The 19,025-nt window shown below is 39.8% G+C and overlaps 1 protein-coding gene across 1 annotated transcript in view; it reads left to right on the top strand.

Annotated features, from left to right (window-relative positions):
- Positions 1–19,025, top strand: part of LOC114645332 (uncharacterized) — a 434,664-nt gene that overhangs the window by 217,637 nt on the left and 198,002 nt on the right. Inside the window, exons 3-4 of the mRNA XM_051923325.1 lie at positions 4,224–4,295; positions 8,850–8,958. Coding sequence (XP_051779285.1) covers positions 4,224–4,295; positions 8,850–8,958 — 181 coding nt within the window. The remainder of the gene's footprint in view (positions 1–4,223; positions 4,296–8,849; positions 8,959–19,025) is intronic.

Raw genomic sequence — 19,025 nt, 5'->3', positions numbered from 1 at the left:
CTGAAGTGGATATACAAACGAACAGACAAGTTGGATCCAAGCAGAGCGGCTCTCAGCTTCACTTTAGTTTTAACACTGGCTCGGCAGTTGGCTCCACAGCACATCTGTGTTTTGCATTTGGGGAGCTCAAGCACACTTTTAATTGCTTATATTATCTTTCCATACAGGTTAACAGCATTTCACTAAAACTAAGCCTTCATAAAATAGTGGAATTATGAGCTTGGACTGTCACAATTGACCTTGCGTGTTGACTTTTTGTGTATTGCTACAGTGTCAATAGAGACATAATATTTTCTTGAAAACCTATGAAGACATAAATTCAGTGAGTTTGGAAAGCTGTTGTTGGTTTTTTATTTGCCTAAATGAAGAGGGGCTGCTCTAAATGCTACAATATGCATGAGCGCATCACAGTAGCGACCTCAAGAATATCACATAGACTATTTATGAGCACTTACTGCCATTAAAATGCAGTATAACACCTTTAACATGACATTTGTATTTTGGTTTTCTCCTCTCATGACTCATGTCAAAAATGTAATGGCAGCTGATGGAATTTCAGGGAGAGAGAAAATATGGGAAAATGCAAAAATCTGTTCAATCAAACTAGTGTAGTTTTATTTATTTTCTGCTCAGTATCAGTCATTGGGTAAAGTACTTGTGGACAGTTCATCATTAATTTATGCTTTGCATTTAGGTTTACGAGTGACAGATACTGGCAAGTAAAATGATGGTGATGGTTTCAAATTTATGTAAGGGTATGAGAGAATACACAAAAGCTAAAAGCACAGGATGATTGCAGTATACAAACACCCTCATAATGAACAACTGCAACATGCAGAGTCGGGTGGGGTGGATACTTGAAGGTTTAGGGAGTTGACCACACAGTAAGCTTTCACTGACCCGCTCTCATCCATGTGACCCCAGCAGCCTATTGGCTTCAACCATCTTAAATCTTTCCACACAGGATCTCAGTCAGGTTATCCTGCTCACTTGACTTCTACCTACTCCAAGCGATTATAAAATCTTTCTCAGTCATCTTTTCCAGGAATAGAATTTCTAGTTTCCCTCATAAATAATAAAAAAAAAGCTGTAAAATACATTTTGGTAAAATGGAGTTCTGAGAAAGAAACTAATATGACAATATTGTAAGTGGGTAGCTCCATTATGTAATTCATTAATCTTCTGACAAAAAGGGTCCTGTTGCTTAATTATTGTGTCAGTCCAGGAAATGCAGTGGTCACAAAATGATGAAAAGGCAATGCAGGGTCTATAGGAGAAAAGAGAGACTGGGAAATCCACCACAACAACTAAAACTTTAGACCATGTCTGCATATATATATATATATATATATATATATATATAATACACACACACCATGCATAGTGGTGGAACCACATGAATGGCTGTTTGCATTAACGAGAAAGTAGATCTAATAAAGTGGCCACTGAGCGTATATACAATGTGTTGTTCATTATGAGGTTTACCAATACATTTTGGTAAAATGGAGTTCTGAGAAAGAAACTAATATGACAATATTGTATTGCATTGCCTGTCCAAATATTTATGGACCTAACTGTATGTTGCACCAGTGTAATGCATAACATTATGCAGATACCGGCCAAGAGCTTCAGTAAATGTTCACATCAAAGACCTGAAGCGGTTAATAAATGTGATCTCGTAGATTTCGACAGTTGACATGATTACTGGTGCCAGACAGGTTGGTTTAAGTATTCCTGTATCTGCTCATCGCCTGGGATATTCACACACAACATTCTCTAGAGTTTACTCAGAAGGGTGTGAAAAAAAGAAATGCTCTGCGGACAGAAACACCTTGATGATCAGAGAGGTCAGAGCAGAGTGGCCAGACTGGTTCGAACAGACAGGAAGGCTACATTAACTCGGTTAACCACTCAATAAAACTGTGGTGAGCAGAAAAACATCTCAGAATGCACAACACATCAAACCTTGAGGTGGATGGGCTCCAACAGCAGAAGACCACATTGGGTTTTTAACTCTTGTCAGCAAAGAACAGAAAGCTAAAGCTGTAGTGGTCACAGAGTCACCAAAACAGGACAGTTGAAGTATCCTGGTCTAAACAATCTCAATTTCTGTGGAGGCACATAAATGGTAGGGTTAGAATTTGGCACCAACATCATGAATCCATACACCCAATCTTCCCTATGTCAATGTTTCAGGCTGGTGGTGGTGGTGTAAAGGTGTGGAGAACATTTTCTTGGCACACTTTGGGTCCATTAATACCAATCAGTCATTGCTTGAATGCCACAGCCATTTGCGTGTTGTTGCTAACCATGTGCATCTCTTCGTGGCCACAATTTACTCATCTTTTAATGGCTATTTTCAGCACGTTAATGCACCATGTCAAAATGCAATAAGTCATCCTAAACTGGCTTCATGAACATGACAATGAGTTCACAGTTGTTCAATGGCCTTCATAGGTCTGAATCCAATAGAACACATTTGGGATGCATTAGACCGGGAGATTCTCAGCATGAATGTGCACATGTCAACATGGGCAGACTTTTCCAGTATTAATACAGCGTTCCAAATAATTTGTTCAATCAGTGTATAGTATATTCATATACAATTGATCACATGAAAAAGCAGCCCTGTGCATGGTAATAAGGCCAAGTTAGCAGCACGTCCTCATGCACGGTTTGTTTCATTTTCTTACTTCTGTTATCTGTGTGCTTGCCGGAGAAAAGACGTGCCATATTTACTGGAAGAGCCTATTTTGATTGTGGGGCTGTATGTTCATTGAGGCTCCTTCAAGTAGTCAAGTGAGGGATTCTTGGAATAATATCTAATTATGAGAGCTCCCGTGAAATTGAAAATGGCACATACACCAGTGAACCGACAGAGATGTGTGTAAATGAATATTCAGTACATTTGATGTGTCTGTATGTGAGTCAGCATTTCAATATAGCTGTTCTTAAATCACATACTTTTTCTTCCCTAAATGGCACTATATAGTGAAGTGATGTACTATTGGTAGTTAGACAAATGTACCAAAACTGAAAAAACATTTTGTCGATAGTCCAGGTGTTGTCACTGACATTTGGGATCATATGAGTCGATATGACAATTATCACAGCATATCATATCAGTAGCAAGTTATGGCACACAGGGCTTTGTATTGCTGCTGCTGGAGTCCACTTTCTGCCTTTAAAATGTTCAGTAATGTTCTTTAATAAAATTCTCTAATATTACTAAAATTACAGTATAATCTTTCATGTGTAATAAGATATGCATTTGTCTTTTTTTTCTAATAAAACTCTTAATGACAAGAACAATAAGACCAGCCTACTGTTTCCTGAGCTACCCTTTGCAGCAAGCATTTGATCGGTGGCATTTGCTGTTGTAATTTAGGTGCCGGAGTTCTCTGTACTCCATCTGCAAAACATAAATTGGAGATTTTAGACATCACTTTGAGTAATGATACCAGCCAAATATGCATTAATAACCATTTCTTAAATCTGAGGGATTGCATTCACCTTCCATCGTGTAGTTCTCCATGCCAGGGCCCTGCCAGTGGCAGTCACTCAAGAGTTAAGCCAGAGCAGCCCACTGTGAGTTGTCTTAACAGCTCCCACACTTACTTACCCCTTTTCCATTGCAGGCTTTGACCTCCCGCTTATGTTGTTGACACAATGATTGAAATGAGTTCTTCTGTTTTCAGCTCTTATCAAGCAGTGGATTTGCCACGCACGTGAAGAAAAACATTGCCCTACTTGTGTAACTATCGGTCTCTGTGAAATTAAAGTCAAAAAGTGAATACTCTGCAAATGACTGATTACATTTGTTTACTAATTAGGTTTTATTTTCCATTATTAATGTTTTTAATAAGTAAGAAGTCAGGTGTAGCTGACAGTAATTAATGGGTTGTTTTAGCAGATCGTTATTGCGCTGGTGCTTCTGCCTAATAAAGCAGATAATTACTTGATGTTTGCTCCGAGATAAATAAAGGACTCCGTATTGACTTTTTGACAGGCACATCACATTATAAGGGCAGACCTAATAGATTTTTAAATTGTACCTTTAAATCCATCTTGTACTTTATTAGCTAATCATATTGAGCAATTTCATTTCAGAACTGAGGCATAAAAGTTTGCAAAGTACTGTAACAGGCAAGCACCAGCCAATGATTTTCTGCACGTGGTTTAACAAGTTGGTTTTTTTTTTGCTTCCATTTTGTTTCAGCTAGTGGAATAAAGCTCTCCCAGAGTCAAGCATGTCAACAGATGGAAAATCACAATGTGGACCACAAAACTCATGAGTAAGTGTGTTTCGGGTGTCTCAGTCTCAATGCTACAATCAGGGCCTCCCCTGAACCTTTGTGAAGTGGTAGATTGCATTCACCTTCTACCCTGTAGTTCTCCATCCCAGGGCCCTTAGTGGTCTAAATGCATGTTATTTATTTGACGGGCTGAAGTAAGTAGATGACCAGAAGATACTAATAATTTAGTAAAGCTGCCATTTTTGGGTCATGTTTAATCCTCTATGTGAGAGTGAACTGTGATTACAGATTTCATTGAATGCTCACTGAGGTGTTTAGTGTGAAGTCCTCAAAGTGTCCAACCATATATTCACATTCAGGCTGTGGCATTATGGGACAGGCAACATGATGGTTTGTACTGAATGGACCTGGGATAAATATCTGAGAGGAGTTTGCATGTCCCACCACACGTATATGTGGTTTATCTCTGGGTAATCTGCTTTCTGTCCACATCCCAATGATAAATAAATCATATTAAGTGACGACTCTGAAGTTTTCTGGTTTGAGGGAGTGTGAATGTACGCTTTCACATGCCTTGTGATGGATTGGTGTGCCATCTATGACTGTTTTCTCCGCATTGCAAGCTTCTGTTAATGGCTCTTTATGTTTCAGTAATGAAAAAAGTGGGTTCAGAAAATAAATATCTGGATGCCAAAATGCTTCACTTCTTTTGTATTTGTCTTATTTTTTTTTTAATTCTGTGGCAACTAGCACTCTCACTCTGTGTCAGGGGGTCATCTTACAAATAGTAAAAGGCACCTTTTGTTCTTCTTGCTAGGTCATGGACTTGAAATCCCCAGTTGTGTGATTTGTTGGTAGCTTTCTCAACTCTTGTCCTTTTTTCTTGCTAACCTCTATGTGCTCTGACCTGTGAGCTTTCATATTTCTAGACCCTAACGTATACCAGGACTTCATTTGATTAATTTTATTCACCTACGCAGGTTTCTCATTCTAAAACCATTCACCTTACACCTCCAACAAGTTTTCAGTTTTCTTTAGAAAGTACTGCAGTACAACATTCATTTAGTTGTTTTCTAACCCGCTCAGTCCTGAACGGAGTCATGGGGGGTGGTGCTGGAACCCATCCCAGTCAGCACAGAATACAAGGCAGAAACAAACCCTGACAAAGGTGCCAGTTCATCACAGGGTGACCAGTTTAATAAAGCCAATCCACCTTATCTGCATGGCATTGGACAGTGGGAAGAAACCCATGCAGACACTGAGAAGATGCAGACTCCACGCAGGGAGGGCCTGGGGTGCGAACTCTGGTCTCCTTACTGTAAGGCAGCAATGCTAACACTGCACCATCATTCAAAAGACTGCTGATGAAGAGATGACAATGGGGTTACAGGACAGTTTGTTGGAAGAGCAATATATATGGAGAGGAGTTTCATCCATTTTAAAGTAAAGTTACATCATTAACAAGAGTTGGGGCCTAAATGTACCAGGACAGTAATGGCTCACCCTGTACCGAGCAGGATATCTATTTATGGACTAGGGGAGGGTAAACCTCTTTGCTTATATTTTGGATTATGCCTTTTTATACTCATCCATCCATCTATCTGCTACTTCCATTTACAGGGACAATGAGAACTTTAGCTTATTCCAGCAGTATTGACCTTAAACTAGGAACAAACCTGGAGTCAAAGATCATTTTGCACTAAAGTTGGGGGAGCTTATCAATATTAAACTATTTTCCACAAGATGGATTAGTTTAAATTGATACTCTTATAAAATATATTCAATAAAATGTTAGGACAAACCACATTAAAAATAGCTTTTATCCAAAAACAATCATGGCCCTGAACTCAGAATAAAACGGTTCCATATCATTCTCCCAAAGTGCAATATAGACCTTAAGTCTATTAATTTGTATATATAACATGTGCAATTTGTATATTTTGTGCAATTTGTATAACATTATTCCCCAATGTTAGGGCAACATTGTACCACTCTAAGAGAATCCCCACCAAGCGCTCAGTTTATTTTACATTTGAACTGGGAAGTAAAAATTTCTGATTTCCTAGTTGGAATTTTCAATTGGAACGCACCCTTAAGTCAGATTTCCAACAAGGAAACTCGAGGCTGGTCTCTCAGGTCCGAGTTTGTCTGACTTCAGAGTGTGACGTCAATCCAAAATGGCGACAAAGCTGCAGTATTATACTCTTTACTAGGGGGCCAAGCCCCTTGGCGCCTTTGGCACCCAACCCCCAGTTGTATCCAGAATATTAGTAAAATCTGTAAATGTAGAAAAGAAAAATTATTATTTATTGGAGTCAAAAATCATGAAATTCTATAAATACGTAAAAGAAAAATTAATTATTATTTAACAAAGTAAAAATCATGAAATGAGAATAAAATATTTACTCTCTTACCGTTATTCCCATTAAATAATGGTCCACTATGCTCGATGAGTATTTATAAGAGACTAAATAAACGATCCATTTGTTTTAACTGACATTCTTATAGATAAAAAAAAGTTTTTTGAAAAAAATGACTCATTTAAATAACAGGAAAAGTCATGTAAAAACTAAAGTGGAATGCAATGGGTCATCGTAACTCGAGCTTCAGCTAACTAAATCACCTAAATACAAACTTTGGTTTTATGAATAGGTAACTTTTTTTAATAGGTTGTTCCTGTGAAAGAAAGTTTACTCGATCAAAAATTAAAACCATAACTTTCTTGATATTTAAAACCACGACTTTCTTGATATTTTAGTGTAGAATTTAAAAACGGATATAAGAATATGAAAATCTATCAACATCACATTAAAGTTCAATAAATTCTGAAAAGAATAATATGAAACATATATAAGTAAGTTTTAAAATAAGCCTGATTTAAAGCGTGACAAAAAACATGACATAAAAACGTCACATAAAATTGTTGCACTTTTAGGCTTAGGATTTTATATATGGAGAGTAGATTAGCACTTCTGTCTATTTGTGTCTCAGTCGTACTCATAGGACTGTCCAACCTCTATCTGTGTGTTGTTACAGTACTTAGATGAGGAAAATGCCACGTAATGCGTTGTTATCAACTGCTATTTATTCCGAAAAAGCAAGCATAACGAAGGTTGTCCTGCAGGCGTCCATATTGGTTTTTCTAATGTTTTTCTGCAAAGCAGCTAACTCTGGTGTGACGTCATTCCCGACTTCTGTGGATAATAGAATGCCGCATTCCCTCTCGATGCTGATAAGTTTTACTTCCAGTCGATCACCTCCTGCTCCACCCTGTTCACACGTTAGAATCAAACCCTCCTTCCAACTCTGTTTTCGGCAGATCTTCAGATGCACAATATCTCTCACATTCAGCCAGTTGCTGTCACTGCACAGAACTCACGTTTGAATCTGACTTGAAGTTCCTCTTGGACAGCCTACACCTGCCAAACACATTCAATGGGCGACGAATTTCTCTACTGAATTGTCAGTCTGATTGTTGTTACACTACCGTCAAATGTGTCCATTTATTATTTAATCTGAGATTTTGAAATGCAAATCCATCATCAATGGATATGAACAGTGGGATCTTTTACGTAAAGAAATATGGAAATAGCAGGTGGTTCTTGATGAGAAACAATTTGTGAACTACTGCCATTCTAAACCTGATTAACTTTAGGCAGTTATAGTAGGTTGTTAGAGCTCACTATTCCTGTCTCTGGGAGCCCTAGCAGTTTATTCTGTCTATAATAATGGATGTCATTGTTTCTCGGCTTATTTTGTTATTTGCGTATCTTTGGAACTGTTTTTTTGTTTTAACCTGACCTACCAATTATCCTTTGGTGTTCTGAACTTCATTTTGGAATATGTCCCATCAGTAAAGGATCACAAAAATCAAGTGTGTGACTCAAGTGTTACAGACTTAGCTAGCCTGTGTGCCGTACTGTTTTTGAATGGAAACCTGGCATCTGTTGTACTTTGATGAATTCAACAGGGATTTCATTTCACTCTCAGAGTTGTACTGCATATTGGTTCTTGGATTGTATTGGTGTTGACTCCATTCTGACTGGGCAATGTAGGAATGACCACTGGAATGGAGCACCATCTCCTCTTGCTCAATACAAGTCCAAATTTCCAAAACTCATTCATACAATGTAGCTCAATATTATTGATCATGAAATGATGTTTTGAGGGACATGGAAAGAGTGTGGTGATCTAGCGATGGTAGGGTTCCAATGTCATGTTCTAGATCTGTAGGACCCCAGTGATGAAAAATAATTCCTTTACCAGCACTTATAATGACTGATTCATCAAAAACATAAAATGAAAGTAAGCTCAATAAAGAATCAAACCACTGTGGTAGACTGGAGTAAATGCATGTCAGCCAGTCATGAATATAATACAGCGTCCATTTGACAGCATTAAGTGCATTCAGTGTTCAGTGGCACTTAGTTGAACTTCCACTACTTAACCATTGACTTCATTTTCAAAAGGTAAACATCCCAAGTAGATTCAGAAAAACTCTTCCTAATAAGCACAATATTAAATATATTTGTTGCAGTTTTTCTAAACTCTTAACTACTTTGACTTTTATTTATTTGTTTATTGTTGATTCAGACCTTCTGTTCAGCATGTCATGGCAAACTGGGTGATGGAGCTGAGCAAACAGCAGAAACACAGTGGAGAGTCTCCCCTTTTCACAGAGCAGCTGCTGTCTTCAAGTAAGGTAGGGCCACATCATTTCTACACATCCTTGAGCCCACAGGTTGCTTATTTCTGGGGTAGTGCATTTTCAGCATATCCCCAGAGAAGGTGTTTCTTTTCTTTAAGCCTTCAAGAAGCTATTCCAGTTTTTGCTCCATTAATAATAAATACTTGTATTATTATATACACATACAGTATTCCATATGATTAAACCTATTTAATTCTATTTTAGCTTTTGGTTTGTCAGAGTGTATCCTGGGAGCATTGACTGTAAAGCAGGAGGATGAAATGCAAGTCCTTTACAGGAGACACTCTCAATTACATTTCATACTGGGCGATGTTAGAAGTGCCCATTATCCTAACAAACATGTCTGTAGGAACTGGGGAGGAAAACCCACTCAAAAACTGTCTCTACACAGACAAAAGTCAGAAACAGGAAGTGAATCCATTATAAAATTAGAAAACGTGCCATTTCAGTCCAATAAGGCTGGCCAATGCTATCCACCTAACTCCTCCAAAACAACATCAAGTCGAGTTTTGAATGCCCCTAAAGTCTTGCTGCCTATCACAGTACCCATCCATCCATCCATTATCCAATCTGCTGAATCCGAACACAAGGCCACGGGGGTCTGCTGGAGCCAATCCCAGCCAACACAGGGCACAAGGCAGGAACCAATCCCGGGCAGGGTGCCAACCCACCGCAGGACACACACCCACACACCAAGCACACACTAGGGCCAATTTAGAATCGCCAATCCACCTAACCTGCATGTCTTTGGACTGTGGGAGGAAACCCACGCAGACACGGGGAGAACATGCAAACTCCACGCAGGGAGGACCCGGGAAGCGAACCCAGGTCTCCTAACTGCGAGGCAGCAGCACTACCACTGCGCCACCGTGCCGCCCCCTATCACAGTACTTGGCAATTTATTCCATGTGTCCGGATGTTTTTCTTCACACAGAGAACCACACAGTGTGTGCAAAATATATCCTAAACAAGTTTTAAACTGTGCTCCAAATGAGGGGCATTAGGCAGTAGTGCTAACTGCTGCTCCACCATGTCCTCTACAGTCATTCTCAAGTCTTGGAAAATCAAGAAAGCCAAACAAGATTCCTAAATTTTTACAGAGCTTGTTGGTGTTGATACTGTGCTTACTAAAAACCCCAATATATAAGATGAAAACTCAATTACTGTGTTTTAGTAGCACTTTCCATCACGATCCTTACCATAGGTCTTTGCACAAAGTCTTAAAGTAGTGATTAAATGATTGATTGTGTGTATTCATATAAATTTCAGTTGCTTCATATAGGCAGTCATGTACAATGCATGTGATTTAAAAAGTAGGGCAGGAAACTGTAAGAAAAATAAAAGGTAAAGTACCACTTCCGGTTAGTGGAAATAGCCCAAAAGTTGATAGAAATCTACGTTTTGTTTGACCTAATTTGGTTGATCTAAGTGAAAGCGTACTTAAGTTATCGTGTTTACAAACACACACACACACACACACAGACAGACACACAGACATAATTCCAAAAATGGTATTTTCAGACTCAGGGAGGTCTAAAATGTCGAGATTCATCAAAATCTCAAAATCGAATTTTTGGACGATTTCAATACTTTCCCTAAACTTCGTATACAAGAAAGTAAAAAGATCACGTACAGTATGTTGGCAGATGCACATTAAAGAAGCCGACTCTTCTTTATCTTGTGGTCCAATGACTAATTTTTAAAGCAGTTATTGTACATTTACTTTGTTTAGCTGAAAAAGGTTTCCGTTAGATTATAGTTCTTAAAAAAATGTTAAAGTTGTCAAAAACGGTTTTACATCCATTCAATCCACTTAACAGATACCAAGGTGCCAGAATCTTCTTTGGCAGCACTAGGTACCAATTCTAGTTCAGTTCTTGACAGGATGACAGTCTGCCACTAGATACATCTATGTGGGGTCAGTTTAGAGTCACCTAGCCTGAAATGCACATTTTTGGGATGCAGAAAGAACACTCAAGCAGGCACTGAGAGAATATGCAAGCGTCACATAGACAATGTCTGGGACCTGAACATGAACCAACTGTGAGGGAGGCACAGAAGAAACATTCTCGTAAAGGAGCAACAAATCCAGACAGGCTTACAGAGAGAATGAGATCCGGTCATGGAGTGTTCCCTTTTGGCAGCGTGTACATAATTTTATATGAATGTATTTATTTTTATTGGCCACTCAAAGGGACTCCACTCAGTCAGGCACCTCTGGCACTGCTCTTCTTGCCCACTGTGTACTGCTTTGCTATCTGCAAGCAGGCATGAAGTGTGCTCTTCTAGATGACTTTGTGTAATTTATTTGTCACAAACAGGGCTGGATTACCCATTGAGTATAAAATCCTTCTGCTTAGGGCATCAAGAGGAAGGGGGACATCACAGAAATTTTGTATTGCCGAATTTACCATGGACCATATGGTGCAAAACTGCAAATGGTGCAGCTAAACCGGATTCCACAAAATGGGGCTCCAGCACTAAATAAAAAAAAATTACATACATATATACAATAATAAAAGTAAAATAGTAATAATATAGGTTAATGATATATATTTTAATCTTGGGAATGTAACAAAGTTAGAATCTGGTGATTGCCACATGGTCCACCGAGGCTCAGGCGATCGTTCTTGTCTTGGTCTTGCCTGCTGTCATCCAGAGAGTGCACCAAAATCTTTTAAGTGCTTATGGCCTGTAAAGTTCTTAATCCGGACCTGGGCACAAATACACTAAAACTATAACCAAGTAAATAATTACTGGATTATGTCACTTTTGTTTGCATGGTTTGATTGATTTTTGACCCCAGTTCCCTACTTGTGGCATTGTTTCACATGGTGGAGTGAGTCAAATCGCGTTCGAGGGACAATTTTTTTTATTTTTTACTCTGAAACTCCTGCAACCCGTTGTCTCTTGTGTCATTGAGTGATTTGTTTTTATGTTAGGAAAACAAAAAAATGAAAAAAGTGACCTTTGGAAATGTACCGAATAAGGTCTTCAGTGTTTACTGTTAAAGAAGGAAGATTGCCACTTCTCAAGAAAGACGCGCCTGCCGGAGGATTGGCTGGCTGGTTATCGAAATTGCTTTTCGAAAAGGACTGATGGCCCAAAACAGAGGAGAATGATTAAAGTATTCAAGTTTATAAATGGCACAGATAACACTGTACCATGGTGCTGATTGAAACAGAGCTCAGAAAATGGTGAATGAATGTAGATTGAATTGTGCAATTTGAAAGCTCCAGTGACCTGTTTGCAGATGAGCATATAAATCAGCCGAGCACTTGATTCCAAATGTTAATTTCTTTTATTCCTGTTATCATTCAGTCTGAAGCATTAGTGGCTGGCTTTCTGATATTGCCAGAGGCCTACAAATACTTAAAACTGGAAAAAAAATTAAAATTTACTAAGCATGAGTCAACGCAACTAATTTATAAAATACAACGATCTTTCATGGGTAGAACATTTAACTTTTAGCCTCAATGGTAAAGATTTTTTTCTCCTAGTCTAGTTTAGAACATAGGCAAGTAATAAATCCAATGGCAGATTGGCTGGTATGGAGGGGTCTGGAAGGAGACAATATTGTGTACTTCAACTAATTTTGATGTACTGTGTTAATTATTCTCCTAAAAATTCAACAAATAGGGAACACTCTATAACTACATTTCACACTGTCTAAAAGCCTCTGTGGACTTGTTGTTCCTTTACTGGAATATTTCTTCTGCTCCTGTCCTTTTGGTTTATCATCGATAAAACACGTGAAAGATTTCCTATGTTCCCATTTCTGTACGTGACTCTCCATAGCAAGGTGGCATTCCCTTCTCATAAGACTGCTTTAAGCCCATGTCACATTAGACAACTTTTCCAGCACTTTTTCCCTAATAGCCTTCATTTACATAATCGGTGGTGCACTTCTGTGAAGGCCGGTCATCTAGTCTGACATACCCGGTAACTCGCTTCAACTAATTTACAGTACTGCCCTGACAAACAGGTTTGATTTTGTCTTTGGTTGTAAGGTTGGGCTTGGTGTGCATGGCAGCTGACAAACAATGAATGCTCATCCAGAAGTACCATGTGTTTAATGTAGTGATGTGGAATAAGGAACATGAGTGTTTTGGAGCTCACAAACAGAAAAGAATTTCGTTTGTCTGATGTCACGTGTTTTACACACCCCTACAATATATATATATATATATATATATATATATATATATATATATATATATATATATATATATATATAGGGCGGCACGGTGGCACAGTGGGTAGCGCTGTTGGGAGACCTGGGGACCCGGGTTCGCTTCCCGGTTCCTCCCTGCATGGAGTTTGCATGTTCTCCCCGTGTCTGTGTGGGTTTCCTCCGGGCACTCCGGTTTCCTCCCACAGTCCAAAGACACGCAGGTTAGGTGGATTGGCGATTCTAAATTGGCCCTAGTGTGTGCTTGGTGTGTGGGTGTGTTTGTGTGTGTCCTGTGGTGGGTTGGCACCCTGCCCGGGATTGGTTCCTGCCTTGTGCCCTGTGTTGGCTGGGATTGGCTCCAGCAGACCCCCGTGACCCTGTGTTTGGATTCAGCGGGTTGGAAAATGGATGGATGGATGGATGGATATATATATATATATATATATATATATATATATATATAATTCTCTCTCTATTATAAGAAAAAAATCTTGGAAGGCTTGGAAGGAGATGATACGTGATCTTCTCGGAAGACAATTTAATGTCCCTTGAGACAAGGCAGTGAGGTAAAAGGACCACTGCTGTACAGGCTTTGAATATGATCGACTTGCAGCACGACAAGCAGAACATGCAGCTCGGCTGCAGCAGCTGATCAGACCGCATTTCCTCACCCAACCCCATTTGAAAACGCAAGCGGCAGAGACACGAAGTGGCTGGAGCTTAGCGCACCCTATGGGCGAGCAAGCGAAGCGAGCAGGGGGCAAAGTCCCCTAGTATATAAAAAAAAACAAACCGCTGAGCTTGTAGCAAAATTCACCGTACCTGTTAGGCCTTCATGCAGCACAAGCAGCACCTTATTGGCTGCCATAAAAAATGGTAAACACAATTGTTCTGGGAGGTCAGCAGGCAGTTGCTAAATTTGTCATGGCTAGAGATTTCCAGTTGTGTAAATTGACATCATCCAATGATGAGATCAAAAATTGCAGTTAGGAAGTCTGACATACCAATGACAAGAAGTTGTGTAATCTGAAATCGGCTTTGCCTGACACATGCATTGATTCTCAACTTTCCCACATTAAGTCTCAGCCTTCCAGAGTTAGTTGCCTGAGTTAATTAGCCAAGCAGTTTCTTAATTTGCCACTTGCAGCAAAACTCCAAGCTGTTACCAATACTCAAACCTTCATGACAGTAAACCACTGCTCCACTCGGCATCAAGATTGAGTCTTCCAAATTGAGTCTTCCTGCTGGCCTCAGAAATGTAAATGTTATGTTTAAAATAACATTATAAAACCATAGTCATTATAAAACAGTCATTATAAAACCATAGTCATTTTTATTCAGTAAATAAGTATTACTTTCAGGTCATGGTCATGACTTCAGTGTTGTTTCATTTCTATCTTTGTCTCTTGCTCAGTTTTCTTCCCATTTTGAGAACAGTTTCTCTATCTATCTATCTATCTATCTATCTATCTATCTATCTATCTATCTATCTATCTATCTATCTATCTATCTATCTATCTATCTATCTATCTATCTATCTATCTATCTATCTATCTATCTATCTATCTATCTATCTATCTATCTATCTATCTATCTACCTCCCTCCCTCCCTCCCTCCCTCCCTCCCTCCCTCTAGGGTTGTGTCCAGCAAGGGGTTAGAGTAATGTTAAGAGGAAACTTCAGGGAGGCACAAGGGGGTTGGCCAGAATAGAGATCTCAGTCGAGCTGTATCTTGATCCTGAATCCGACATTAGAGGAGACGTTCTTATGGCATCACCAGCTCTTATCACAATGGGAGGTCTTAAACTTGAAAGTACACTTTATTAAAAGCATTTAGAAGTTGTAGTTCATTCATCAGTGTTCAGAAGCCATTAAGAAGGCTAACAGAATTTTAGGTTATATAGCACGATGTATGGAGTACAAGTCCAAGAAGGTTATGCTCAAGCTTTATTATGCACTGGTGAGACCTCATCTGGAGTAACGTGTACAGCTTTGGTCACAGCAGCACTAGAAAAAGTCCAGAGAAAATCCATCCATCCATCCATTTTCCAACCCGCTGAATCCGAACACAGGGTCACGGGGGTCTGCTGGAGCCAATCCCAGCCAACACAGGGCACAAGGCAGGAAACAATCCTGGGCAGGGTGCCAACCCACCGCAGGACACACACAAACACACCCACACACCAAGCACACACTAGGGCCAATTTAGAATCGCCAATCCACCTAACCTGCATGTCTTTGGACTGTGGGAGGAAACCGGAGCGCCCGGAGGAAACCCACGCAGACACGGGGAGAACATGCAAACTCCACGCAGGGAGGACCCGGGAAGCGAACCCGGGTCCCCAGGTCTCCCAACTGCGAGGCAGCAGCGCTACCCACTGTGCCACCGTGCCGCCCCCCAGAGAAAATCGACTAGGCCAATTTTAGGGATACAAAGGATGGATTATGAAGAAAGATTTAAAGAGTTAAGAAGCCTTTTAAGTGTAAGCAAAAGAAGATTACTAGAAGACATGATTGTAGTGTTTAAAAATTATGAAGGGAAATAGCACAGTGGATTGTGACTGTAATTTTAAAAGGAGTTCATCAAGGACAAGGAGACACAGTTGGTCACTTGAAGGTAAATTTTGTACAAACATTATGGATTTTTTCTTTACACCGAGAACCACAGACACTTGGAATAAGATGCTAAGTAGTGTGGTAGAGAATAGGACTATAGGGACTTTCAAAACTCAACTTGATGTTTTTTAAAGTATTAAGTGAACAGGAACAGTGAGCTTTGCTGGACTGATTGCAATGTTCTTGTCTAAATCTTTTTAATGTTCTATCTAAATTTGTTCAGGTCTTCATTGAGTGCTAGCTGAAAACATGTAATAACATGACATGTTGGGGAAGAAGGAGCGTATCCTGGCAGCATGAGACTCAAGTGAGCAGATGACTCTGGGTGGGGTGTCATTCCTTAGCAGGGTGTGCTCATGTATGGGGTAAATTTAGAATCATCAATCAACCTAACATGCATATCTTTGGGGATGGAGGGGGAGTGTTGTAATAGCAAGAGAAAGCCTAAACAAATGATGGGAGATTTCATTTGACTACAGGACTCAAAATCAGGATGCTTGTTCTATGAAGCCACCATTATGAACACTGATATATATAGATATATTTTATTTTGATAACTTTTTTTATTAAGATATTATTACAATCTGTTTAAAAAATGTGCACTCTATTTACCAGAATTTCATTACAATTCTTTTGTGAGGCAACTATGTAAATGCATAGTAACGCACCACGGTGTAATCAGCGTTGTGTTGAGGGTGCTTCACAGGTTGACCAGGCTGTCATTTAGATAGTACAGGCTGTGCTGTGCAACGTTAACAGTCCTGTTCTGAGTTTTGGGGTTCCATAATTGCCTGTGCATGTAAACACTTACTAGACAAACTTACAAGCAATACAATATCAAAGGCACGGTGACCTTTTCTGCCCTAGCAATGCCATTTCTACTCTGCTGGTATGAACCAAGGCTCAGCAGTGGGTCCTGCACAGTGGGCTCAGCGGCATGACCTCTATTTCCCACATAGGCTACAGAATTGGGGCTTCACTGGTCTCTCTGCCAGTCCTTTTGTGGGACCACGGCCACATCGTCTTCTGCCGTACTTTAACCTTGACACAACCTTTCTCTGCAAGAGGCCTTTGCATTGTTCTTTTTTTGGGAATATAGAATGTGTAATTACTGTTATAAAAATCTGAGCAGTTCTTTTTAAAAAAGCAGAAAAAGAAACCCAGTTCCAAGTGACATCAGACAGTTGCTCCTTATCAGAGGCCATTACATATTGATAGTTGAGGATTTATTGCAGAAAATATAGCCTAATCAGTCGGGATCAGGTGATAGCCAGGCCCTGCGGGAGCAGGCATCACAGATGTTAGTCTGCTGTAATCTATCAGGAGGTGGAGTGGTGTGATCTATCAATTAGGGAACAAGCAGTTCTACTGATTTCTTATTGGCAGCCTAATAGAGATAATGGTCTTTACTGGACATGGCAGGTTTAATACAGGAAAACGGCCGTATTCAGAAAATAAATGTTCATTAAAATCTCATGACCACAGTCACAGAGAGAGAGAGAGAGAGAGAGAGAGGGGGAGATGTTAAGATGCGGTAACCAAAGGACAGCAGGCACCAGACTGTCTAGCTCATGCTGTTCTTTTAAGGGACACTGGCTGTTTTCAAAAGGAGAGACTTATGTTTTACTTAGTTTTATTTGCTACATTAAATTATTCTAACAAGCTCAGATCATGTCATGTTAGAAGTAATAAAAATGACGAGAGCTTAAAGTGCACACGCGGTACCTAATGCACCCGCCCTTCTTTATAATTAGGCAAGAGTGTCCGCCTGCACTGTCTTCTATTAAATCATTCGTACACATAAATAAGTGGATTTAATAAGTAAAAAGCTTGAGCACATTTGGCATAGGAGGCTGATCCAAATGTAAGATTAAGTAATATATTTGCTCTTCGCTCCGTTATATCTCAAAAAGTGCTGCGACTATATCAATGCAATCAAGCTTTGGAAAGCTTGTCTGAGTGATGCACAATGGCAGCTCTTGTTCCTCAGTTCATTTTGTGGTACGAGAGAATTTACAAAATGGGAGACAAGAAAAATCTTCGACCTTTGAAGCAGCCATGAGTCCAAAATTAAACTTCCATGAGATTTTATGAGTCTTACACTTTCTGAATAGATTGAAATTAAGTTTTTCATTTTAGCTCAGATGACGCAAAGACCTGAAAAAGAAATGTATGTTTGGCTTTGCCAGAGCACATCTCTGAAGGCTTAGTTGTGTTGCCGAATACCTCATAACACCTACAATACTATTGTTCACCTGACGGAATGTAAGTGGGATAAAACTGCCAAAGAACAGGTGAAAGTGGCGACTGCAATAATTGTTGCAGTACACACATATACAGTTTAGACATGGTATAGACATACACTCACCGAGCAAATTCGTAGGAACACCATACTAATACTAGTAAGAGCCTTATATTTGCCCTCAAAACAGTTTCAGTTCTCTTTGGCATAAGTTCCACAAAACATCGAAAACATTCCTTTGAGTTTCTGGCCCAAGTTGACATGATTGCACCACACAATTTCTGCAGATTTTTCAGCTGCACATTCATGCTGCAAATCTCCCATTCTGCCACACCCCAAATGTGTTCTATTGGATTCAGATCTGGGAAGACCACTGCAGAACACAGAACTCATTGTCTGTTCATTTAACCAGACTGAGATGACTTTTGCTTTGTGACATGGTGCATTATCATGGTGGAAGTAGCCATTAGAAGAAGGGTAAATTGTGGCCATGAAGAGATGCACATGGTCACCAACAATACAATCGTCAAATAGAGCGTAATATTCAAGAGATGAGTGACTGGTAATAACAGGTCCAAATGATGCCAGGAAAACATTGCCCACAACATTACACCACCACCACCAGCCTAGACTTTTGACACAAGGCAGGTTAGGTGCATGGATTCATGTTAGTCCTCACAGGTGGCGCAGTGGTAGTGCTGCTGCAGTAAGGAGACTGTGGAAGATTGTGGGTTCGCTTCCCGGTTCCTCCTTGTGTGGATAGCGCTTTGAGTACTGAGAAAAGTGCTATATAAATGTAATGAATGAATTATTGTTGCCACCAAATTCTGACCCCACCAGCTGTGTGCCTCAGCAGAACTTGAGATTCATCAGGCCAAACTATATTTTTCCAGTCTTCAGCTGTCCGGTTTTAGTTAACCTGTGCCCACTGCTGCCTCAGCTTTCTGTCTCTTAGATGTCAGGAGTGGGACCTGAAATGATCCATTCATCCCAAGGTTCAACATGTTGTGCATTCTGAGATGATTTTCT

The sequence above is a fragment of the Erpetoichthys calabaricus genome, chromosome 2, assembly GCF_900747795.2.
Source record: "Erpetoichthys calabaricus chromosome 2, fErpCal1.3, whole genome shotgun sequence".
Lineage (NCBI taxonomy): Eukaryota > Metazoa > Chordata > Cladistia > Polypteriformes > Polypteridae > Erpetoichthys > Erpetoichthys calabaricus.
The sequence above is the reverse complement of the archived record's forward strand: the minus strand, read 5'-3'. Positions and strand labels throughout refer to the sequence as shown.